At 44.9% G+C, this 26,701-nt stretch overlaps 1 protein-coding gene across 4 annotated transcripts; it reads right to left on the bottom strand.

The window, feature by feature from the left end:
- Nucleotides 1-1,673: 1,673 nt before the first annotated feature.
- On the bottom strand, nucleotides 1,674-25,197 carry pomgnt2 (protein O-linked mannose N-acetylglucosaminyltransferase 2 (beta 1,4-)). 4 transcript variants are annotated; one of them, XM_078216918.1, is made up of 4 exons: nucleotides 25,000-25,197; nucleotides 18,793-18,932; nucleotides 17,270-17,427; nucleotides 1,674-6,356 (listed from the first exon to the last, which is right to left on the bottom strand). In XM_078216918.1, exon 4 carries the CDS (start codon nucleotides 6,282-6,284, stop codon nucleotides 4,530-4,532), a length of 1,755 nt encoding a protein of 584 aa, XP_078073044.1. In that variant the 5' UTR covers nucleotides 6,285-6,356; nucleotides 17,270-17,427; nucleotides 18,793-18,932; nucleotides 25,000-25,197; the 3' UTR covers nucleotides 1,674-4,529. The 4 variants fall into 4 exon arrangements, with proteins under 4 accessions (XP_078073044.1, XP_078073043.1, XP_078073045.1 ...); XM_078216917.1 differs by having other exon boundaries at nucleotides 24,965-25,197; XM_078216919.1 differs by lacking the exon at nucleotides 18,793-18,932 and having other exon boundaries at nucleotides 25,000-25,105.
- Between the last annotated feature and the right edge of the window lie 1,504 nt (nucleotides 25,198-26,701).

A 26,701-nucleotide genomic window follows, 5' to 3' on the forward strand; every position in this document is an offset into this window, starting at 1 on the left:
GCCCATCTGTTGGTAGAAATGACAAATCACTCGTAAATCTGTGTCCTCTGGTTACTAAACCTCCTGTCAATGGAAACAATTTCTCCTTATTTTATCAAAACCTTTCAGAATTTTCAACACGTGCATTAAATCTTCCCTTAACTATCATTGCTCCAAAGGGAACCACCCCAGCTTCTCCAGTTGCTCACTGAAGTCTCTCATCCCCAGTATCAATCTAGTAAAACTCCTCCACACCCTCGCCAAGTCACATATGGAGCTACTGGGACAGGTGACCAAAAGAAGCTGACACCCTTTGTCAAGTGTGTGGTACTCACAATTGGAACAGAATACTCCAGCCAAGGCCAAACCAACGATTCACACAGGCTCATAACCTCTTTGCTTTTGTGCTCTGTATCTTTTTAACAGTGTCTGAATCTGTGATAGTGCAAGGAGCTTTGGGGGAACAATAAGGAGGATGATCCACTTTAGCCTCATCTTCTGCACAACTTCACAAAGTAGGCAGAAAGTCCACTCACCAGCTTTGACAAAATACCAAACAAACTGGAGTAGAAATCAAGGGCACTGTTTGCTTTAGTATCTGGTATCATCGTGTTCTCACTGCGATCACAACAATCACTTTTAGTTTGCTGGAGCTGATAGAGACCAGATCGGAGTGAAAGTCATAATAGCAAAGTAGATGGACTAAAGCTCTAGTTTAAAAGATATGTCTTTGTGATACTAATCGGGCAAATTTCCATAAACATTCAGCAAGACGGTGACAATAATAAAAACCTGCATTTATGTAATGCCTTCAACACACAGTTGGTGATATGTTACAGTTCATTCAAGGTGTCCAGAGTTGGTGTGGCAAAATGTATTTTTCACACGTAATCTGGAGCAATGGATCGTGATGGTAGAGGCTCCAACATCCTTTCCATCCCATAACTGACCAGGAATCTCTCCCTCTCTTCCAACACAGGCCAGTGGCAGGTGGTAAGGATTTGCAAATTGATACTCAACCCATTTGACCACATGATGAAGGCATCTTCCTTGGCCATCAAGTCCTGGGGTGGGACTTGAACCCAGAGCTTCTGGCCCAGAGGCAGGGACACTACCCAGTGCACCACAAGGCATCCTTTAACACAGTAAATGTCCCAAAACATTTCACAGAAGTGATTATCAAGCAAAATTTGATATAAAGTCACATATGGAGCTACTAGGAAAGGTGACCAAAAACGTGGTCAAAGAGGTAGGTTTTAAGGAGTGTCTTAAAGGAGCAGGAGGGAGAGAGGGGGAGGGGAGGGAGGGAGATGAAGAGGCAGAGAGGTTTCAAGAGGTAATTCCAAAGTTTAGGTCTCAGGCAAATGAAGGTATGAACACCAATGGTGGAGCGATTAAAAAGGGAGGATGCACAGGATTTAAATGAGAGAGATGCAGAGATCTTGGAGGGTTGTAGGGCTGAAGGGGGTTTAATCAAAGATGAGGCGGGGTGAAGGATTTGAAAACAAGAGTGAGAATTTTAAATAGTGGTACAAGGTGAGTTTCTTTCCTTGTTCAAATTATGAGACTATAACTGAGTAATTACACAGTTGGAGAACATTGTTAGTTTCTTTTTGGAACAGATATTTCAATTTCATGTGCAGTTTAAAACGATCAAAGGAGATATAGAACACAATGCAGAGATGAAATCTGAATCCGCTAATCCTATATTTAATTTTCAAGGTACAGAAATGCCACACAGATTTATGTTAACACTGAAAACAAACAAAAACAAAAATCACACAGCCTTTGGCTCAGATTCTGCTCAAACAAAAAATGCACACATGGGCACCACATTAAATAACCCGCAAGACCAGAATTAAAGCAGCATGTTTCTTCTGTTCAGTTCACGACACCCTGGTCAACAATACAATTAATTATTCATTGATAAATAGTTAATACTCCATGATTCCAAAAAGGTATAGCACATAATTAAAAACATTCACAATACAGTCATCTTACAGTTCACATACATTGTTATTATTTTTGCTTGGTTCCCAAGATTGAATGTATTTCTATATTTGTTTTCTATGTTCATCCCACTTACTGAGTTAAAGCTCATGCAGTTGTTCATCAGTCCATCTATCCGGAACAGTTTGCCGTTTCCCTCTTCTATCCGGGTGTAATTTGATTGGAAAGCACTTTGGGACATGGCGAGGTTGTAAAAGGTGCTTTACAAAAGGCAGATCTTTCTTTAATCATCTCCTGTAACTAATGTTATTTAGCACAGTTCACATTCAATGAATGTCATTCATGCAATTCAATCCTGGCCATTAGGATGCCACACTAGAAGATTGCACTGAGACTGCAATGCCCGTGTTGACAGAAAGGTCTCTACCCAATATGCTAACCTGCTGTTACAGGTGCTGGCAACCCATTCCTGTTTTAACCTGCACTGCAACCCCGTTCAACAGCGCTGGCAAGTTTTACTTTCTATTTCACGTCCCCTTTGATTTTCAAAAATAAAACATATTTGATGATTCATAATGAGTTACGGATTCCAATAAAGCAGATTCCACCACTCAGTTTCTGCATTAAACCAAAGTAGTTAAGATTTACTCCTCCATAATCTGTATCACATTAAGTGCTAGGCAATGACCGTCTCGAAGGAAAACTCAGGTACCCATTCCTGACCTTCCATGAACCTCACCACTGCAGAGTGCTCCCTTGTTGACATCTTGGCCAGAAGCTAAACTGGAGTCAGATGTATCAGTGGCTTCAAGATCAGACATTGGATACTCTATGACCAATGACCCATTCTTTGACCCCTTGATACCTCTCCACAAGTCACGGTCATGAATGAGATGGGACAGTCTCCTGAAAGTGATTCAATATGCTCAGTATCACTGACGGCAAAGTGGTCTGCCAGACTGGCGCCTGCACACCCAAACTCAAGACCCAGCGGTTCCAGTGCGCTCTGTTCACCTGAAGAAGTGCAGAAACTCGCCAGATTAATTCTTTCAGTATAGCCCAACACACAAACTCTACCACTGGGAAGGATGATAGCAGCAATAGAATAGGAAGACCAGCACTTCCCAGCCTCTCAGCATCCAGATGAAAAATTAGCACAAAAGCGCAGGCCATTTGGGAACTGAGGGAATGGGATCTGCAAGATTTTCTGTCCCATCCATTTTCATTAGAATCACAGAATGATGCTGCACAGAAGGAGGCCATTCAGCCCATCGTGCCTGTGTTGGGTTGAATGATTGATGCTAGATGCTTTCTACTGGGTGTGCAAATCTGTTAAATCCACTTTTACATTTAATCCAATAAGATCATTGCAAATAAGCACACAGTTGTACACACGAAGCAAGATTATAACCTAACAAACCAAGGGGAGATTTTAAAGATTGCCACTGGCCCCTTGGTGGGACCATATCTGCAGTACCACATTAATGGGGGTTCAGCCAAATGAAGAAGATTTGTGTCAGAATTTAGCACATTAAGCTGCGGTTTTGTACTCTGGGCTTTTGACGTTTCTGAAAAGAGATGGAGGGAAAGAAGATTTGAAGGTCATAATCTAGAATCAGGCTAAGGTTATTTTTACTAAAATCCTGCACAGATTGCAGAATCGAAGAACTGAAAACTGTAAAAAGGTGGCACATGGTCAAATCTCATCAGCAAAGGCTCATCAATATAGGGGGAGAAAAACAACGGGCAAAATTGGGGAACAGCAGGTCCAATAAAGGACCGTGTTTTTGGCCTCTGACGGAAGATGTGAACGGTGATGGAACGGATGCTGCTCACCACTCTGCAATACAGCAGCTGTAACAAAGTTGTTTCCAGTTGGAGAGCTTTACTGATGGGAACATCTGACAGAGGTAAAGAAAAAAGCTATCTAAAAACTCAAAACATTTTTTTTACCAAGCAGGGTCAGTATAGCAACCCTCATGTATTCCTTTATGCAGTTGTGGCTCAGATCACAGCGGGCCTGTGTTAAAATTCTCAGCAGTCACCCAGCACTCATTACATTTGTTGGGGTGAAGCCTTGGTTGGTTTCTTCACTTCAATGAAACGATGTTTAACATTTCTGGGTTACACGCATGAGCAAGCCAACTGCCCGCTTCAACACCCCAAAGTTGCCTTCATTATGAACCCAGATATTCACATTCTCTCTGGCTCACGCACTCTCTTAGCCAATGGTACCACCCTTACTTAGACACTGAACTTGTGATTTCAGATAACCCCTGGGGTTTTATCCAGCCACTGCGTTAAGAACCAGTCCAAAACTACATTACTAATATAATTCATCACAACTAGGGTGAACTTCATTTCAGCCACATCTTAATTGGCTTTGAACCTGTACCTCTTTACATCAGGTCAACAATTGACTACAAGCTCAGTCAAATGTGCACGAATGCCCCAAAATAACCCATTATTTAAGATCTGTCCCGTTGTTCGCTACAAATATTTTCAGCTACAGGACTAAATGAATACTGAATTACACATTTTTAAGCCACGCAATTTAATGACGTACAGATGTTTCTTCTCGTCTGTCCAGCGATCTTGCTTTATGTGTTGCAAGTTAGTACCTCTGCAAATGGGCCCAGGAGGCTCTTGTTAAAGATGCACCTTATCCAAACCTGATAGGTTGTAAACGGTTTAATGTTTTCCATGAATGTATAGTTCTGGTAAGGCAAGATGTAAGGCATGTATGTGTTCTCACCTCGTTCCTGTATCCAAACCTCATACTTCACCTCTTTTACTTTTAAGTACTTCAGATTCCAAGGTACCTGCCACGAAATGGACAACTTTGCTGCGTTGGCGCTCTGGACAGAGGTTTGGCACTGGGAATCTCTCACTTTTCCAGGAAATATTAGACTGCCTGACCTAACCTTTCTGAGGGGAAGTTTGGATTTCACCGTCTGATGAATGGTGCTTATCAGTGAGGGGATATCAACGAGCGTGTCCTGATAAATACGAAAGAGCCACTCGGCATTTCGACAGCACAGGTGGCGAGGGACCTCTTTGCTCTTTATTATACTCTCTTGCTGGGCTTTGATGAGATGAGCAATTCCACCTTGTTCCCGTGGCCATTCAGGATGGGTAACTGTATTCTCCTCCTTAGTATTCTGCCAAGCAACATACTGCAGGTCCATGCCTGGGAGGGACGCCAGGGTTTTGTAAGGTGTGTAATTTTCTGGGTTAACAGCATAAGGGAAGAGTTCAACAACCACGGCACCTGGGGGCAGAAAGAGTGCCGTCACCAGCTGGGCCCCATGCATGCTGATCAGCATGGAGGCTCCACTGATCAGTCCGACCAGATGCCCAAAGGAATAGTCATCCAGAGACACCGCAACAAGCTTCATCTGAAATTCCTGTGCCAAGACTAAGATCAATTCTGCCTCATTCAGAATTAACCTGTTGAGCGTGCGACTGAATAGCACAATGTAGCCTTCACCACCGGAGTTCCTGGTCACGTTTAACTTTTGCACCATGAAGTTTGCAAATTGCCTGATTTCATTCCCAGACACCAGCAGATTTGCTTTTGGGCCCTGAGGTTGGAGGAACCCGTACTGATACCAGGTTGTCATCTTTGACAACCCAACATAAGACTTTGTGAAGCAAAGCAACTTGCCCAGACCTTTCAGCTGATCCTTCAGAAGGGGTTGCTTGTTGCTAAATGTCTTGTAGAGGTCAAAGTGTGAGCCTTCACTCCAACCTTCCATAAACACCAATCGCAGGTCTTGGTCTAAGTCTGGAAACTGTTGTATGGTGTAGTAGATCGGGAGGAGGTCATCATGGAAGACGTGCATAAGGTTGTCCGAGTTGAAACGATTCATGATCAAAGCAACATCTGGCACAAAAACCGGTTTGGGCATTAACTTAAGAGCAGCAACAGGCAATTCCACAAAGTTGAAGTATTGTGTGGTGTGATCATCGACAGAAGACAGGTCTAGCAGAGCAGGCTGAAAGCGGCGGGAGCCCAGATTTGGCAGCAAGACAGAAGCGTTGCTATGGAAGAAGACAAACTCCTCAGCCTCGGTGTAGTAACAGAGGGACTCGAAACGGCAGATCCGCTCAGTGTGCATTCTTCCTGTGCAAATCATCCGAGTGCCATCTTCCATCAGGGCTTGCAAGGCATCGTGGTAATCAATCCTAACCTGGGACAGCTCCTGAGTCTGCCGGGACAGCGTCAACTCTTCCTCAATGGATGCCGCATGTTCTGATAACTTAACGTACTTCCACAACACAGCCGCCAGGATGGATACCAACAGAGCGTTGAAGATGACTGCGATGCTCATTCTGCAATTCGGTCTATGCATCGAGGGATGAATGCATTTCACAACAAGGAGATGGTGATGAGAACTCCTTCAACCCAGGCAGAGGTGGGCGTTCTTAAAAAAAGAACAAAAAGCATTACCAAGCTATTACTTCAATCAAAACCTTTGAGAAATTACATTATAGCCCCTAGCCCCACTGCAAGAGGAAACAGTAGCAATAAAACCTGCATTGATATAGCACCTTAAATAGAGTGAAATGTTCCAAAGTGCTTCACAGGAACATTAACTAAATTTGATTATGAGCCAGATAAGGCGATATTAGTACAGGTAACCAAAAGCTTGGTTAAAAACAAATAGGTTCTAAGGCACATCTTAAAAGAGGAAAGAGAGGCAGAGAAGTCTAGGGAGGGAATTTCAGAGTTTCCAGCCCAATGATGCAGCAGGGATATTCCAAACACCAGAATTGAATCAGCACAGAAATTCAGGAGGGTTTCAGAGATAGAGAGGAGTGAAGGCAGTCAGAGATTAGAGAACAAGGATGAGAATGTAAAAATTGAGGTATTGTCAGACCAGGATCCACTGTAGTTCCGCAAGCACAGAGTGTGATAGATTAACAGGACTTGGTGTGAGTTAGAACCTGAGTTCAGGTTTACAGCAGATACAAGGTGGGTTATTGTACAGGAAAATAGAACTAAGAAAACTTGGCGAAGACTCATAGTTTGTGTCCTCTCCCCCAAGGCAACATGCTGGACAATTGCTGCACCACTGTATTCAACCAATGCACGTGACAGATCTACCAGCGACTGGCTCAGTACCCGGGTCCCTTTCCCATGAATCTGGTGGTGAACTCTTGCATCATTGACAGCTCCAGGACCTACAGGCACCAACAAGGAGGATGCCAATCCTGTCTCTTGTGTGTTCATCAGGCTAACAGTGACTATGGTTTCCAACAATGGCAATGGTTGGAATTTTCTACCCCAGATTTTTGGAAGGAGTAACAGGATTACAGAGTACTGGGCTAATAGAAAGATACTTGGTAGTGTGGATGAACAGAGGGATCTGGGTGTCCATGTGCATAGATCCCTGAAAGTTGGCACCCAGGTTGATAGGGTTGTTAAGAAGGCTTACGGTGTGTTAGCTTTTATTGGTAGAGGGATTGAGTTTCGGAGCCATGAGGTCATGTTGCAGCTGTACAAAACTCTGGTGCGGCTGCACTTGGAGTATTGCGTACAGTTCGGTTGCCGCATTATAGGAAAGATGTGGAAGCGTTGGAAAGGGTGCAGAGGAGATTTACCAGGATGTTGCCTGGTATGGTGGGAAGATCGTATGAGGAAAGGCTGAGGGATTTGAGGGTTGTTTTCGTTAGAGAGAAGGTTAAGAGGTGACTTAATAGAGGCATACAAGATGATCAGAGGATTAGATAGGATGGATAGTGAGAGCCTTTTTCCTCGGATGGTGATGGCTAACACGAGGGGACATAGTTTTAAATTGAGGGGTGAGAGATATAGGACAGATGTTAGAGGCATGTTCTTTACTCAGAGAGTAGTAAGGGCGTGGAATGCCCTGCCTGCAGCAGTAGTGGACTCGTCAACATTAAGAGCATTCAAGTGGTTATTGGATAAACATATGGATGATATTGGAATAGTGTAGATTAGAGGGGCTTTAGATTGGTTCCACTGGTCGGCGCAACATCGAGGGCCGAAGGGCCTGTACTGCGCTGTAATGTTCTATAGAAGGCTGTGGATACTCAGTTCTTGAGTATATTCAAGACTAAGGTTGGTAGATTTCTGGGCATGGAAGATATCAAGGGATACAGCAATGGACGGGAGAGTGAAACAGAAGTCAAAATTCAGCCATGATCTTATGAAATGGCGGAGGAGGCTGGAGGGGCCAAACAGCCTACTGATTCCTTACGTTCTTTTCTGACCCACCCACCCACTCACTCCTTCCTCCTGTGTAGCTGGGAGACAATACTTTGTGCTGACACTTGCCCCCACAACACTCATCCACTTTAAGCAACTTAAACAAGAGCCAGCTTGGTGGAGATAGTTTCACGAACATCAAACTAATAGTTAACTCATTACATCTGAACTTCTTAACATAGTTATTCCAAACTAGGAAGAAAACTGTGCTCATGATTTTTTTTAAAAAGAGTTCGTTGTCATTTGAAAGAAACTGGAAAAATAGTGCCAATTCCAATTATTAATATGCATGGAGTTGCACAGAAAGAGGCCATTCAGCCCACCAGCCCACATTGGCTTCCATGCTTTACTCACATCTTCTCCCATCATTCCACATCTAATTCTATCAGCATAACCCTCCATTCCCTTCTCCCTTTTAGACATATCTAATTTCATCTATATATTCACCTCAATTATTTCCTGTGGTAGCGAGTTCTACATTCTCACCACTCTGGGTAAGGAAGGTTGTCTTCTGAATTCGCCACTGCTCCTTTATATCATCTCTTATATTGATAGCCGCTTGCTTTCCTCTTCTCCACAAGTGGAAATAAATATTCTCCGTGTCGATGCTATCAAAACCTTTCATACATTTTAAAGACCTCTATTTAGTTGCTCCTACATGTCCCCTCAGAAGATAATGCAGTTGTCTTAACATAGCAGGAAATGGGAATGTGATTTGGCCATTCAGCCCCTTGAGCCTGTTCTGCCATTCAATGAAACCATGGCTGATCAGTATCTTAACTCTGTACCCTTTCATATAACCATTACACTACTATGCAACCAAGGAGCATTCATGTATAATGGTCCACTATGGTGACAGTGTTATATAAATGCAAGTTGGTATTGTCAGTAAAGCACGATGAAATCATCTAAATAAATGGAATGTAACATTTTGAAAACAATTAGCAGAAAAATCAGTATTAGGAACGTGACTCACATTTCTACAGTGCTTCCAAAGTAACAGCCGATAACCTTGCCTCACCCCTTCCACGAGACATGCTCCAGTATATTTTGTTAGTTACTCTCCCTGGGTATACTTGCATACTCTCCAGTGTATTATACACATTCTACAGCCTTTGTGGCACAGATACATTAAATCAAACATTTCCACTGTCACAGATTAAACTGCAACAACATCCCAACTTCTGGTCCTGTCCACCTTCAAATCAATTCCACTTGGATTAATATTAATTTGGAAGTGTTAAAGGTTCTTTACTAACTATCTGATCACTCCTATCCTCCCAGTTCTATTTAATCCTTTCCCCGGTAGAGGCTGCTCTGTCACTTCTACAGCTGCTTCCTGCTATTTGCCAGCATCCCAAAGGTTGGTTACATGCAGTGCTCCTTGTAACGCACCAAGCGCTGGGAGCAAGGACAGAAATAAACACAAGGTCAACATTATCACAGCCAGCCAGCAGATGTTAATGTGGAAATGAGCTGTGAACCAGCCTTGTGTGCAACATGAATAAAACAGTGTAAAATGGTTTTCTAAAATACAGCAAAAGCTTTAGTCATGAATGCTATTTGTGTCAAATATTGTTTCTCTGTCTGCGTTCAGAACCGTATGTTTATGGATGAGTTCTCGGCCTCTCTCACGCTTACACAGATTTCCTGTAATACTGTTCATGGTGAATCAATGTTTTATAGCATGGTCACTCTAAGTCCCAGTGACAGCTGTCTGGAAAGAGCCCCTGGACAGTTCCTCACCCTCATTTTCCTCTTCTCACAGCACAACAGCATGCGTCTCCTGCAGTCTCTGCCACTTTGTAATAGCAGGATCATCTCCACATCTCTCTCACCCTCAATAGGTTCTCTCTTCCCACCCATGGCTTTCCATCTATTGGCAAAGTCCAAACCCTGTCTCCCCTCTAATCCCAAAATGACCATCCCTGATCCAAGAATAGCAGAGATGCTGAAAGTTGTTCAGAGATGGGTCCTGCATTATATTATTGGGTCAGAACTCACCAATAGAAATCCCCATAATTTCCTGCCCTTCAAAAATTGCAGAAGCATTTCTAACCCAGAAAATATTTACTCCTAGACTCTTGGCCTCGACATCACACAGGGTCAAACTAGCTCTTCTAGGGGGTCAAACACTGCTGGGCTTGGACTTGCCCTTTAGTATCCAAAGTTGTGCCTTAGTGTCCAAAGATGTGCAGGTTGGCTGGATTGGCCGTGGTAAATTTGTGGGGTTAAAAGTAAAAGTAAAGTTTTATTTATTACTCACAAGTAAGGCGTACATTAACACTGCAATGAAGTTACTGTGAAAATCCCCTGGTCGCCACAGTCTGGGCCTGTTCGGGTCAATGCACCTAACCAGCACGTCTTTCAGAATGTGGGAGGAAACCGGAGCACCCGGAGGAAACCCACGCAGACACGGGGAGAACATGCAAACTCCACACAGACAGTGACCCAAGTCGGGAATTGAACCGGGGTCCCTGGCGCTGTGAAGCCACAGCACCACTGTGTTACTGCAGTTATGGGAAGAGGGCCTAGGTAACATACTCTGTCAGAGAGTTGGTGCAGACTCGATGGGCCAAATGACCTTTACTGCACTGTGGGGATTCTATAATTCACTGTTGCGCTGCAATCTGATTGTCTCCTTACTTATGGTTCACCATTCTATAATGGATTGACTAACAAAGTAAATGAAGCATTGAAAGGCAATTTTGTTTCCATGATGACTAATTCCCAATTGTAAGTGAATGTGCTTTAATTGGCTGCTCTCAGCTGCAAACCTAATTGATGCCAAAAAATATTCTGCACTCAGATCAGCCACACTTCACGTAATGAGAGACTCCCACTCGGTTTCTACGGATGTAAACACATAGGAACAGGAGGGGGCATTCAGCCCCTCAAGCCTGCTCTGCCATTCAATGACTAATCTGTATCTTAAATCAGCCCATCTGCCTTGATCTAAAAAGCTCAATCAAATCCCCCTGAACCTGTTATATGCCAGGGAATACAAACCTGGTTTCTATAATCTCCCCTCAAAATCTAACCCTTGGAGCTCTGGTAATATTCTGGTAGGATATTGCATTCCCCACCTCCCCCCCCCCACTCCCCCTCCACAAGGCCAATCCTTGCTAAGTTTGGTGCCCAGAATTGTACTCGATACTTCAGGCGCATTTGAACCAGAACTTTGTATAGCTGCAGCAACATTCCCTTCCCTTAATGTTCGAGTTCTCTCAGTTATAAAAAGGCTGATGTTCCATTAGACATTCAGATTAGTTTTTGTGCCTGACTGCTACATTTTAGTACTTTCTTTGGACTTCCATTGATTCTAGATTTTTAAGCTACCTGAAATGAAATGGTTTCATTCAAAGTAGACGATGATGACCTTTGTTAAGCGCAATGATTCACCGTAACAGGTGGACGAGCACCGGATCTTGCCAGTGCGCCTTTCAAATGCCAAATTATTCTGCTCAGCATCCAAAAACACCAACTTGTAGTTATAACAGCACCTTTAGGTGATCAGTGATATCAGACATCATGGTGGGGCATGGTGGCACAGGAGTTAGCGCTGCTCGAGGGACCCAGGTACAATCCCAGCCTTGGGTGACTGTGTGGAGTTTGCACATTCTCCCCATGTCTGCGTGGGTTTCCTCCGGGTGCTCCGGTTTCCTCCCGCAGTCCAAAAATGCTGGTTAGGCAGATTGGCCATGCTAAATTGCCCTTTAGTGACGGAGAGGGTGGGGGGGGGGGGGGGGGGAGGGGGGTGTTTAAGCAGGGTAAATATGTGGAGTTACGGAGATAGGGTCTGGGTGGATCTGTTGTCAGTGTAGACTTGATGGGCTGAACGGCCTCCATCCGCACTGTAGGGATTCGATGATTGGCCATGCTAAATTGCTCCTTAGTGTCAGAGGGTCTAGCAGGGTAAATGCATGGGGATAGGGCCTGGGTGGGATTGTGGTCAGTGCAGGCTTGATGGGCTGAATGATTTCCTTCTGTAGGGATTCTATGGTCGACGTGACAGTGAGCCTTATAAGGAGATATTAGGTCCGATGACCAAAAGCTTGTGCAGAGAGGTAGGTTTTAAGGAGTGCCTTAAAGGAGGACAGAGAGGCAGAAAGACTGAGGTTCAGGGGTGGGGTGGAATTTAAAAACTCAAGAGCCCAGGCAACTGAAGACACGGCCACCAACGGCAGAGTGATTAAAATCTGGGATTTGGATTCATCCAACACACCAGAAATTGTGAAAAATCTACAACTTCTGAAAATTGTTCAACAAAAATGTACAACTATCAACTCTGGTATGCTTCACAATTTGTTAGGAAACGTGTGTAGAGAACAAGCTAAAACAAAACAGAAAGCCTTCTAAAACTCAGACGGTAATGGTTTTATTGATGTGTGGGCACAAGTCTGGAACAAGGGGGCACAGTTTCAGGGTGAGGGGTTGATCTTTTAGGACTGAGATGGGGAGAAATTTCTTCATTCAAAGTTTTGCGAATCGTTGGAAATCCCTGCCCTAGATGTTTATGTGAGTCACCATTGAATATATTCACAGCTGAGATAGACAGATATTTGGTTTCGTAGGGAATCATGGGATACAGGGATCAGGTCTTCTCCTGCTCCTATTTTTTTAATAAGTTCTTACATTCTTATTTCGGGATGGACAATAAATACTGACCTTGCCAACAACCAACAACGTCCACAACTTGAGAATGAATATAATTTTAAAAGGTGTTAGTTTATAACCTGAAGTTTCAGCAAAAGTTTCCCACCTAAAATGCAGATACGATTTTTACACAGGTGCCTACTCGCATAGTGAAGCTCTTCAGATTTGGTAAACCTTACACATTTATCCCAAAATATATCTAAATTGGCACAACTTTCCTTACCAATGAATGCACTGGAAGAAAAATATATTGGGGCAGAACTTGAGGATTGGCAGTCGGATTGCCATTCTGCTCATTTTCACCGATGCTGGAACATAGCTGTACCTTTCTGACTTGACCTTCCGGCTCTGGCCAAGTGAGAACAGGGCAATGCTGGGGGTTCCCAAGGCCTTCAGTTGTGCGCAGCCGCGTATGGGATAGTGAAGCCATGCCCCTGGCACTGGCTGCCATTTAGCAGGTAAGTTTAAAGATCCCAGCCAGTTGGAGATGCCAGGGAAACATAGAAACATAGAAGATAGGAGCAGGAATAGGCCATTTGGCCCTTCGAGCCTGCTCATCATGATCATGGCTGATCGTCCAACTCAATAGCTTAATCCTGCTTTCTCCCCATAACCTTTGATCCCATTCACCCCAAGTGCTATATCCAGCTGCCTCTTGAATACATTCAATGTCTTGGCATCAACTACTTCCTGTGGTAATGAATTCCACAGGCTCACCACTCTTTGGGTGAAGAAATGTTTCCTCACCTCCGTCCTAAATGGTCTACCCTGAATCCTCAGACTGTGACCCCTGGTTCTTGACACATCCACCAAAGGGAATACCCTCCCTGCATCTACCCTGTCTAGTCCTGTTAGAATTTGATAAGTCTTTATGAGATTCCCCCTCATTCATCTGAACTCCAGCAAAAACAATCCTAACCTGTCAATCTCTCCTTATACATCAGTCCCACCATCCCCGGAATCAGCCTGGTAAACCTTCCCTGCACTCCCTCGAGAACAAGAACATCCTTCCTCAGAAAAGAAAACCAAAACTGCACACAATACTCTCGGTGTGGCCTCACCAAGGCCTTGTGTAATTGCGACAACACATCCCTGCTCCTGTACTCAAAACCTCTCGCAAGGAAGGCCAACATACCATTTGCCTTCTTTACCACCTGCTGCACTTTCAGTGACTGGTGCACAAGGACACCCAGGTCCCACTGCACACTCCCCTCTCCCAATTCACAGCCATTCAGGTAGTAATCTGTCTTCTTGTTTTTGCTTCCCAAGTGAATAACCTCACATTTATCCAAGGTAAGGTAAGTTTGCAAGGTAAGTGGGTGGGTGGGGGGAGTCAGATGATCAGTGGGGGATGGTGGGGTCGGGTGGTCCTTAGGGGTGGGTCAGTTGGTTGGTGGGGTCAGTACTGTAGTTACCCAGGAATTAGAAGTGGTTTAAATTCTTCTAACTTTTCCTGGGTTACTATGCTGGTAAGACAGTCAGAACCATCCAAAGTTTGCAATTTAAATCAGAGTTTCAGGTGATTTCTAGAGCAAGATGATTGCCCAGCAGAAGTTTGAACTGCCCGGGCAATTTAGTGCAGTTCTTGCATGATGAATTCTGGGTTCGACCGCTCGAGCATATTCTGGGGTACCTTCTGGGTATGACCCTCAGGAGATCTGGGTTTATGAGCCAATAAATCTTCACAATAGTGCCCAGTGTATCGTAAAACAAGAGCATGTGTATACTAACTAGTTTAGACAATGAATAACATAGATCAAAGCAGACAAATACTGTACTCTACATGAAGAACTTGACTCGTTAAATTGCCTCATTACTTAAAAAAATGCTTGCAACATCATACACACGGAAAGCTGTCATAAAAAATGTTTTTCTTGCCTTCAGGCAGTTGTCAATTCTTGTTCTAATATTCATTGCTTAATCTGTAAGGCACAGAGGCATGTTTGGGCATCAACATCGTTTAATCTTGTAGAAAATCTGGTCACCATTGGCACTGCCTGGGACAAGTTTGCACATCCTGTCATCATTATTCTCTACCTCACTTTGAATCCTTTCTACACGGACAACACAACTGATTTCAACCCTGGAAGCTCAGCACAGGCCTCACCAATCATCTACACTCAGAACGCAGGAGCAACATTGCAGTTTTTAGAGCTCCCTGGATCTTCTTCATATACTAATTTAATTACATCCCCCCACCCCCATCTCCTGTACCTCCCCGGTCTCCTGTACATCCTCCCTTGTCTCCTGCACATCCTCCCTTGTCTCCTGCACATTCCATCTTCCATCTCCTGCCTAACGTAGCAACACCACCCCCTGCCCAGTCTTCCATCTCCTGCCTAGTATACACCAATTCCCCCACCCTCCCATTCCATCTCCTGCTTAGTGCAGTAACATCACCCCCCCCCCCCAGTATACACCAATCCCAACCCCGCACCCCATGTTCCACCTCCGTTACACCCTCGTCTTCCACCTCCTTCGGAGCACCCTGCCCTGCTCTTATTTTCTTGGTTTAAAGTTTAAGAGGGTTTTCACAAAGTGAAATGAACACTTAGACAAGGTGACAAAGTAATTCCTTAGTGTGTGGCACATCGATGAGACAGTCAAATGGTCAGAGATGGACTGTTGGTGCTATTTTGACACAAAGTGTAATGTACATCAGTGGCTTTAATTAAAAATAAACTCTGAAGCTGTAAGAAGCTCCAGGTTCTAGCCTGATATATGACAATTACAGCCTGTTGTTGTTCAGTCTGCCTTTCAGGATCATGTGGTGTTTGTACACCAGGTCTCCAACTTGTTCAAAAGCACTTATAAGCTGATTTGAAATGTGCACTTTTATTTGCAAGATTTAGTTTTTCTACTAATATTTGTTCTGGGTTTCTCCATCTCACTCACAGTGCAATTAGCAGAGAGGACATTCCTGGCTATTTAATAACACACTGTGACTTGGACACAAGGTCGAAACTGACATTCCAGTTCTCGAACAAAGGACTGCTACACTGTCTGAGGTCCTGTCTTCTGGATGAGATATTACAAAATAAAGTAAAGCTTATTTATTAGTCACAAGTAAGTCACATCAACACTGCAATGAAGTTACTATGAAATTCCCCAAGCCTCCACACTCCAGCACCTGTTCGGGTCAATGCACCCTAAGCAGCACATCTTTCGGATTGTGGGAGGAAACTGGAGCACCCGGAGGAAAGCCACGCAGACACGGGGAGAACGTGCAGACTCCACACAGACAGTGACTCAAGCTGGGAATCGAACCTGGGTCCCTGGTGCTGTGAAGCAGCAGTGCTAACCCACTGCGCCACCCCAATTAACCTGAGGCCCTTCAAGCCTTCTCAGGTACATGCAAAATAACCCATGCCACAGTTTTGAAGAGCAGGGGAGTTCTCTTCTGACAACATTTATCCTTCAACCAGCATCACTAAATCACATGATCTGGTCATTATCACACTGCTGTGTGTGGGATCTTGCTGTGTGTAAATTGGCTGTTGCGTTTCCTACATTACAGTGCCTACACTTCAGAAGTACTTAATTGGCAAAGCTTTTCGGCACATCCTGAGGTCATGAAAGGTGCTATAGAAATGCAAGTTATTCCTTTTTGCACTTCCAGTGAACAGGTAACATTCTGTGTCCAGTTAACAACAAGCAGAGAAAGACAAATGGCTTAACAATGCGCAAACACTGAGCTAGTTATTTTAGTAGCTAGCACGGGGGTTATTTCACGTTTTAAAGGCCACAGTTTCACTCGATCTGTAACCTGCGGAGAAACGTCACAAGCTGCACAGGTTGTGGAAAGCCATTTCAGCCCATCTTAATTCATCATCAATGGCCTTTTTTTTTAAAAATGGCACCATGTTGCCAGGGATTTGGTCAACTGCCCTGTCCATCTTGAGCAGTATTCGGTAAACAATGGGGGCATCTGCAGGTACTTAATAACACACCTTGACTGGAGTGCAGTATCGAGGCTGACACTCTAGTACGGTACAGAAGGAACATGGCATTATGGGGGGGTGCATGGTTCCAGGTGAGTGCTCAAGAGGATCTTGCAGGTACTGATCTGAAGATACAGGAGCCATCACCGCAAAAGGTGCCTCAGGGTTCTGAATGATGCTGTTGTCAGGGCAACCGCAGTAAATCAGAGAAGGTATTTTGGCCTTTTGCATCTTTTATCAGAGTAAGCTTGTGACGTACAAAACATGTATAGTCCTGCTGTATTACACGCCCTTAAATGCTTCACACTTATGACCTTAAATTGGTTCAAAACTCATGAGGCAACAATGATGTGTGTTTCATATCTATTAACTGTGCGGTGTGTGTCCCACTATCTGTTAGCCGCAGATTTGGTGTTAAACTTATCTTAACTACAGACTGTGCTTAACTAACCTGTGAACTGTACATATTTTAAAACATGTCAATGGAACGAGATTTGGGTTTACATACCTGTTTCCTGCTGGGTATTAATGATCCATTGCAATTTATTGGTTTCTCTTGGTTTCTCCAGCAGGAAATGAAACCATCATAAAGTGTTCAGAGAGCCTTCAAACCAACACAACCCAAGACAAACGCCAATACAGACTGAGCTCATCCCAGAGGTGAAGCTAGAGTGAGGAGAATAAAAAGGTCAGATACAAGTCCTAGCAGAACAATTGTGCTTTTGCAGAGCCTGGGTTTCAGTGGAACTTTTACCATTTCAAGCAGAATGCTATATCGACAGGGGTTGTGCTGCTGGTGGGGGTGAGAGAGAGAGAGGGGGGTGGATTCACACCAAGGACTGTACAAGAGATCAGCGGGATTACAGGTTGCTGCTATGAGGGTCATATGTGATGGGTATACAGAGTATCATTCAAGGGGAAGTTCAAACCGAGGGCTGGGGCTGAGGGGGGGCAGGGAATGGTTTTGCTAAGGAGCTTCCATAGCTTTATGTCTGAATAAACACTTGATGTGGTAATAACCAGCTGCTTTCATTTCCAGATTTTCTGAAATATTCCCTTGAAGAATTAACAAAAGCCACATGGAAGACTTACAAAGGCAAATGCACATTGGGATACAGGGTAATTTGTTAAGTGGATTCAAAATTGGCTCAGTTGTTGGAGACAGAGGGTGATGACAGAAGATTGCTTTAGTGACTGGAAGCCAGTGTCCAGTGACGTACCACAGGGATCTGTGTTGGGCCCCCTGTCATTTATATAAATGACATAGATGACTATGTGGGGGGTAGGATTAGTAAGTTTGCAGATGTCACAGATTGGCTGGGTGGTTAACAGTGAGGTGGAGTGTCTTGGGCTACAAGAAGATATAGAGGGATGGTAAAATGGCAGATAGAATTTAACCCTGAAAAGTGTGAGGTGTTACACTTTGGAAGGAATAATTTGACAAGGAAGTACTCAATGAATAGCATGACAGTGGGAACTTCTGAGGAGCAAAGGGACCTTGATGTGATTGTCCATAGATCTCTGAAGGCAGAAAAGGCATGTTAGTGGGGTGGTGAAAGAGGCATATGGGATACCTGTCTTTATCACGTGAGGCATAGATTACAAAAGCAGGGAGGTCATGTTGGAGTTGTACAGAACTTTGGTGAGGCCATAGGTGGAATACTGTGTGCAGTTCTGGATGCCATTGCACTGGAAGGAGTGAAGAGGAGATTCACCAGGATGCTGCCTGGGATGGAACATTTAAGTCATAAAGAGAGGTTGAACAGGCTGGGGTTGCTTTTGTTGCAACAGAGAAGATGGAGGGGGCAACCTGATCGAGGTGTACAAGATTATGAGGGGCATGGACAGAGTGGATAAGGAACAGCTGTTCCCCTTATTTGAAGTGTCAGTCAAAGTTCAAGGTGAGGGGCAGGAGGTTTAGGGGGAAATGTGAGGAAAAGTCTTTTTACCCAGAGGGTGGTGATGGTCTGGAATGCACTGCCTGGGAGGGTGGTGGAGGCGGGATGTGGAACCTCATCCTTTAAAAAGTACCTGGATGAGCAATTGGCACATCATAACATTCAGGGCTATGGGCCAAGTGCTGGTAAATGGGATTAGGTGGGAGGTCAGGTGTTTCTCATGTGTCAGTGTAGACTCGATGGGCTGAAGGGCCTCTTCTGCACGGTATAATTCTGAAAAGGGATACAAGAGCGACTGTTAACTTCTACAGTTTGCTTTCTCCCATCACTGGTCAGTGTCAGTAAACAAGATGGAAATTAAATACACATCATGCAGCTGGAGTAAAGCACTTGAAATAAACTCAAACACTCATACATGACCAGATTCTGACCGTGTATTTAAACATATTATAGAATGCTTCCAAAGTGATTGCTATGAACGTTCTTCCAATTCAGTATTTTTCTACAGCATGTGGATTCCTTATACTAATTAATCTGTAAACAAATCAGTAACAGTATTAACCTCCACACACTGGACAGTCAATGTATTTTATTCTATTTAAAAAGAAAGACTTGCATTTTATGGTGAACCTTCCATGACCTCAGGGAGTTCCACAATGCACTGCAGCCAATCAAAAGCTTCTGGTATGTAGATACTGCTGTAATGTAGCCCATTTTCACCCAGTAAGCTCCCAGAAATATTATAATGACTGGGGAATCTGTCTTAGCGACAATATTGAGGAAGAAATATAGAAACTAGAAAAAGGAGGAGGCCATTCAGCCCTTCGAGCCTGCTTCGCCATTCATTATGATCATGGCTGATCATCAAATTCAATATCCTGATCCCGCCTTCCCCCCATACCCCTGGATCCCTTTAGCTGCAAGAGCCGTATCCGATTTCTTCTAGAAATCACACAAAACTTTTTTGCCTCAACTGCGTTCTGTGGGAGTGAATTCCACACATTCACCACCCTCTGGGTGAAGAAATTTCTCCTCACCTCAGTTCTAAAAGGTTTACCCCTTATCCTCAAACTATGACCCCCTAGTTCTGGACTCCCCCACCATCAGGAACATTCTTTCTGAATCTACCCTCTCTAAATATTGGCCAGGAGATTGCAGGGAGTGGGCAGTAAGGGGTGGGCAGTAAGGGGTGGGCAGTAAGGGGTGGGCAGTAAGGGGTGGGCGCAGAGCACCCCTCGTCTTCAAAATAATGACATGAAATCCTTTACATCGACCTTAGAGGGCAGATGGAACCTCATAATTTGATGTCTCATCTGAAAGATAGTATTTATTTGATTCATTAGTGTCATGAGTAGGCTTAAATTAACACCACAATGAAGTTACTGTGAAAATCCCCGAGTTGCCACACTGCGGCGCCTGTTCAGGTACACTGAGGAAGAATTTAGCATGGCCAATGCACCTAACCAGCACGTCTTTCGTACTATGGCAGGAAACCGGAGCACCCGGAGGAAACCCACACAGACGCAGGGGGAACGTGCAGACTCCGCACAGACAGTGACCCAGATCAGGAATCGAACCCGGGTCTGTGGTGCTGTGAGGTAGCAGTGCTAACCACTGTACCAACCTCTGACAGTGTAGCTCTCCCACAATACTACTCAGGAGAGACAGCCTAGATTTTGAGCTGAAGTCTCTTGCAGTGGAACTTGAATCCATGATAATAATCTCTCCCTCACGGTCAACAAAATGAAGCCATGATGTGGCGATGCCAGCGTTGGATGTGGGTAGGCACAGTGAGAAGTCTCACAACACCAGGTTAAAGTCCAACAGGTTTATTTGGTAGCACGAGCTTTCGGAGCGCTGCCCCTTCATCAGGTGGGTGGAGAGTTGGGTTCACAAACAGGGCATATATAGACACAGACTCAATTGCAAGATGATGATTAGAATGCAAGTCTTAACAGGTACAGACAATGCGAGTGGAGAGAGGGTTAAGCAGAGGTTAAAGAGGTGTGAATTGTCTGAAGCCAGGACAATTAGTAAGATTTTACAAGCCCAGGCCAAATGGTGGGGGTTACAGATAGTGTGACATGAACCCAAGATCCCGGTTGAGGCCGTCCTGATGTGTGCGGAACTTAGCTATCAGTTTCTGCTCAGCGATTTTGCGTTGTGTGTCTTGAAGGCCGCCTTGGAGAACGCTTACCTGAAGATCAGAGGCTGAATGCCTTTGACTGCTGAAGTGTTCCCCGACAGGAAGGGAACACTCCTGTCTGGTGATTGTTGAGCGGAGTCTATTCATTCGTTGTCGTAGTGTCTGCATGGTCTCCCCAATGTACCATGTCTCGGGACATCCTTTCCTGCAGCGTATCAGGTGGACAATGTTGGCCGAGTTGAAAGAGTATGTACTGTGTACCTGGTGGATGGTGTTCTCATGTGAGATGATGGCATCCGTGTCAATAATCTGGCACGTCTTGCAGAGGTTGCTGTGGCAGGGTTGTGTGGTGTTGTGGTAACTGTTCTCCTGAAGGCTGGGTAGCTTGCTGCGAACAATGGTCTATTTGAGGTTGCGCAGTTGTTTGAAGGCAAGTAGTGGGTGTGTGGGGATGCCTTGGTGAGATTTTTGTCTTCATCGATGACATGTTGAAGGCTCCGAAGAGGTCATAGCTTCTCCGCTCCAGGAAAGTACTGGACGATGAAGGGTACTCTGTCGGCCGTGTCCAGTGTTTGTCTTCTGAGGAGGTCAGTGCGGTTTTTCCACTGTGGCACGTCAGAACTGTTGATCGATGAGTCGAGCGCCATATCCTGTTCTTACGAGGGCACCTTTCAGCGTCTGTAGGTGTCTGTTGCGTTCCTCCTCATCTGAGCAGATCCTGTGTATACCGAGGGCTTGTCCGTAGGGGATGGCTTCTTTAACGTGTTTAGGGTGGAAGCTGGAGAAGTGGAGCATCGTGAGGTTATCCGTGGGCTTGCGGCACAGTGAAGTGCTGAGGTGACCGTCCTTGATGGAGGTGCGTGTGTCCAAGAATGCAACCGATTCCGGAGAGTAGTCCATGGTGAGTTTGATTGTGAAATGGAACTTGTTGATGTCATCATAGAGTTGTTTCAGTGATTGTTCGCCATGAGTCCAAAGGAAGAAAATGTCATCGATGTATCTAGTGTATAGCATCGGTTGACGGTCCTGTGCGGTGAAGAAGTCTTGTTCGAGCCTGTGCATGAAGATGTTGGCATATTGAGGTGCGAATTTGGTCCCCATGGCTGTTCTGTGTGTCTGGCTGAAGAATTGGTTGTTGAAGGTGAAGACATTGTGGTCCAGGATGAAGCAGATGAGTTCTGGAATTGCGACCGGAGATTGGCAGTTGTCGGCATTGAGTACTGAGGCGGTCATCGTGAGGGATGCTGGTGTAGAATGCCGAGACATCCATTGTGATGAGGAGTGGTCCTGGTTCAATTGCTCCATGGGGGCTGAGTTTCTGTAAGAAGTCCATAGTGTCACGGCAGAAGCTGGGGGTTCTTTGTACAATGGGTTTCAGGATGCCCTCGACGTAGCTGGAGAGGTTCTCACACTGGGTCCCATTGCCTGATACGATGGGTGTGTAGGCCTTGTGTATTTTCGGGAGGCAGTAGACATCTCCAAAGTGGAGAGTACGTGGGATGACAGCACGGAGGATGCTCTAAAAGTCCGGATCAAAGGTCCTAATCACTCTGTTGAGTTGGTGGGTGTGTTCTTTGGTCGGATCTGCGGGTAACTGTTTGTAGTGTTCCTCGTTGTTCAGTTGTTGGTACACTTCTTTGCAGTAATCCGTTCTGTTCAGTATGATGGTGACCCCCTCCTCTGTCTGCTGGTTTGATGACAATGTTGTAGTTGGCCTTGAGAGCGCGGATGGTGTTGCATTGTGCTACTAAATAAACCTGTTGGACTTTAACCAGGTGTTGTGAGACTTCTTACTGAACAAAACGAAGGAGATTGTCATTGACTTCAGGAAACATAGTGGAGGGCATGCCCCTGTCTACCTCAATGGGGATGAAGTAGAAATGGTTGAGAGCTTCAAGATTTTAGGTGTCCAGATCACCAACAACCTGTCCTAGCTGACACTATAATTAAGAAAGCCCACCAATGCCTCTGCTTTCTCAGAAGACGAAGGAAATTTGGCACGTCAGCTACGACTCTCACCAACCTTTACAGATGCACCATAGAAAGCATTCTTTCTGGTTGTATCATAGCTTGATATGGCTCCTGTTCTGCCCAAGACCTCAAGAAACTACAAAGGGTCATGAACGCAGCCCAGTCCATCACTCAAACCAGCCTCCCATCCATTGACTCCGTCTACACTTCCCACTGCCTCGGCAAAGCAGCCAGCATAATGAAGGACCCCACGTACCCCAGACAGACATTCTCTCTTTCACCTTCTTCCATTGGGAAAAAGATACAAAGGTCTGAGGTCACGTACCAACTGACTCAAGAACAGCTTCTTCCCTGCTGCTGTCAGACTTTTGAATGGACCTATCTTGCATTAAGTTGATCTTTCTCTACACCCTAGCTATAACTAACACTACATTCCACACTCTCTCATTTCCTTCTTTATGAATGGTATGCTTTGTCTGTATAGCGTGCAAGAAACAATACTTTTCACTGTATACTAATACATGTGACAATAATAAATCAAATCAACTTTCTGACTCAGATGGGAGTGTCACCCACTGAGCGAAGGGTGACACCAGTCAACAGCAAAGGAAATGAAGTGGGTGTAAAATGTACTGTTGATTGGCATAGGCCCATTATGGGCAGCCACTGAAGGACACTTCCACCATTTTCTCTGGTTACTGAAGCCTTTTGGGTTGCACCTTTTGGGTTGCAAGATGGAAGTATTGGAGAGAAAGCTGGAACTGGCCATACGTTTAGACTGCAGTGATTATCATAACCAAAATCTCTCAGTTCGGATGTGAAGATTACCAGCAAGCTCATCGGGACCTCGGCACAAGTCAATGCCTTTTGTAGAGAGGGGGAAATGGCACCAAGAAAACGCCCATCGTGGCCAGTGAAATAAAAGGGGAAAATAATGAACATTTACCACCCAGGATATCTTATTTACACTGCACAAACATTAAAAACAGGGACAGGATTGGGGCAGCACGGTGGCACAGTGGTTAGCACTGCTGTCTCACAGCGCCATGGACTCGGATTCAATTCCAGGCTTGGGTCACTGTCTGTGTGGAGTTTGCACATTCTCCACATGCCTGCGTGGGTTTCCTCTGGGTGCTCCGGTTTCCTCCCACAGTCCAAAGTGCAGGTCAGGTGGATTGGCCATGTTAAATTGCCCCTTCATGTCAGGGGGACTAGCAGGATAAATACGTGGGGTTATGGGGATAGGCCCTGGGTGGGAGCATGGTTGATGCAGACTTGATGGGTCGAATGGCCTCCTTCTGCACTGTAGGGATTCTAAAAGCAAGAATAGTTGTAGGCTGGAGATTAGAGAATGATTTGGAGAGGCAAAACAAAAACATTTATACATATGATTCAATATATGACTCCCCCATCAGAATTTAGCACTCACCAGAATACAGCAATTTAAAGTAATGTATCAAATGCCAAGTGCCTTGGGATTCAAATTGTTTGGAGATGTTAAAGTAACCACAAGTTCTTTAAAGGGTCTCTTGTGGTTTAACAATTGGGTGGTCTTAAGTCTGAGCACAGCTGAGAAATTTAGCTGACAACAGGACAGCAGGAAAGAGGTAAATGTGGGAATGAGATCAGAGGGTAGTTTTAACTCTTGTAAGTTTCAGGCTGATTAATTACTTTTTTTTCCAAGCGTTTCTTGTTCCATAGCACGCTGTCACATGTACACAACAGTCAAAACACGAATGTTACTATTTTCATTTATAAGAACAGAATTGAAGGGCTTATATTTTTCGAAGTGTACACTGCTCTCACACCACAGCACATGAAATCAGTGCAACACCAGGTCAGAGACAGAGAGGGAAGCGAATTATCTGCTCAGGCCTCTGGCAGTGGCTCTGTGCAAGAAGCCCCAGCAGGTGGGTGAGTGGGCCGATCTCTGACTGACTCACACATTCTTGCTTCATCTGGAGGCAACATTTGGCACAGGCTGGGTAATAACAGGCCGAGGTCTCTACCAAGGAACATGAATGCATATAATAAATCAGATCAGCTACTGTATCAAATGGATACATTGTATCAGAATTACTCTGAGACAGAGACATTACATTTCATTAATCAGATACATTGTGTTACATCATGAAGCTACACATTGTATCTAGCACTGTATCGCTTTCCCGCTTGTTCTCTCACTCACTCTGGCTTGAGCTTGCCAGAGCTCTGGTTACTCACTGCTCCGCTCTCTGACTCTGCCAGCAACGCTCCCGATCCGGCGCCACCTCCACAACAACAACCTCCTGCCTGGGGCACGTCACACGTCCCGGCACGTATCCTCAGAGCCGCCTCCCCCAGCTCTGCTCATACCGGAGGGGGATCCAACCCGGGAGAGAGCTGCTGTACTGCGCTCTCTGTGTCCTCCAGCCGCACACTGCTGCTGCTGCTGCATTGTATAGGTTTATACCGGTGTGCTCGGCTGTATGTATTCCAAATCTATAGGCTGCACATGTTAATAGAAACAGGAAACATCGAGCTGGAGCCCCTGTGTTGTCAGAGTGCTTGTCTGATGAACTGTGATTTCCTCCAATTATTGATTGGGAAGCCCAATGCCATTTAATTCCCCCACCAATCCCTAACCACAGACTCAGGCTACAGCAGACTATAAAAGTGGCTCTGACGAACAATCATCCAGACTCAAAACGTTGGCGCTGTTCTCTGTCTTTTTGACAACCTTTCAGATTTCTTCCTGCAATCGCTCCTGATGCCGCCTTGGGAACACATTTCTGCTGGTGTTGCATAAACCCAAGTTTGCTGTGTGCTGTGAAGCGGTGCTAGAACTTATCCCAGGGCAGAATTTATAGTCACAAATATCATAAAGGAATATGTATCATTATTCTAGGCTAGATTATGTTGGTAAAACATGTTCTAGTCCAAATAACTATAAAATCCATACAAAGTAGAAAGAGGCGATCCAGCCCATCCAATCTGCACCCACTCTCTGAAAGAGCACAATAAGTAGTTTCACAACATCAGGTTCAAGTCCAACAGGTTTATTTGGTAGCACGAGCTTTCGAGTGAAGAGTTTGGCTCACAAACAGGCACACATAGACACAAACTCAATTACAAGATAATGGTTAGAATGCGAGTCTTAACAGGTAATCAAGTCTTTACAGGTAAAGACAATGTGAGTGGAGAGAGGGTTAAGCACAGGTTAAAGTGGTGTGAATGGTCTCCAGCCAGGACAGTTAGTGAGATTTTGCAAGCCCAGGCAAGTCATGGGGGTTACAGATAGTGTGACATGAACCCAAAATGCAGGAAAATCTCAGCAGGTCTGACAGCATCTGTGGGGAGAGAATAGAGCCAACGTTTCGAGTCTGGATGGCCCTTCTTCAGAGCTTCCTCAGATGCTGTCAGACCTGCTGAGATTTTCCTACATTTTCTGTTTTTGTTCTGGATACTGGGAGTATGTTTCCCTTTGTGCGAGAATCTAGAACTAGGGAGATATAGTTTCAGAATAAGGGGGCTCCCATTGAAGATGGGCCTGGATGGGATCGGGTTGGCCTCGTTATTGCAGTTGAAAAGTTAACTCAAATTCAAACTATTCCTGTTTGCACTGCCTCAGCAGTAATGGTGACCCCTCTCATAAGTCAACCATCATTTGGTTGCAGCATTGTAGGTGCTCACTTACAACCATTGCAAGCCAAGCACATCCACTTCATGTCAAGGTACTTACCATTGGCCTCATAATTGAAGAATGTGTCAGGATTTCTGGTGCCAAGGGTTCGACCAGCCTAGTTCAAAGATAACATGACAATGATTCAGAGAGAAGCAACCCCCTCAACCTGCTCCCAGTACTCACCCCCTGCCCCCAACATTTACAAACAAGACCAAAAAGGGCAGGATGGCATTGAAAGTGGGTTCTGACCCAAAACTCTCC

The sequence above is a fragment of the Mustelus asterias genome, chromosome 7 (genome assembly GCF_964213995.1).
Source record: "Mustelus asterias chromosome 7, sMusAst1.hap1.1, whole genome shotgun sequence".
Lineage (NCBI taxonomy): Eukaryota > Metazoa > Chordata > Chondrichthyes > Carcharhiniformes > Triakidae > Mustelus > Mustelus asterias.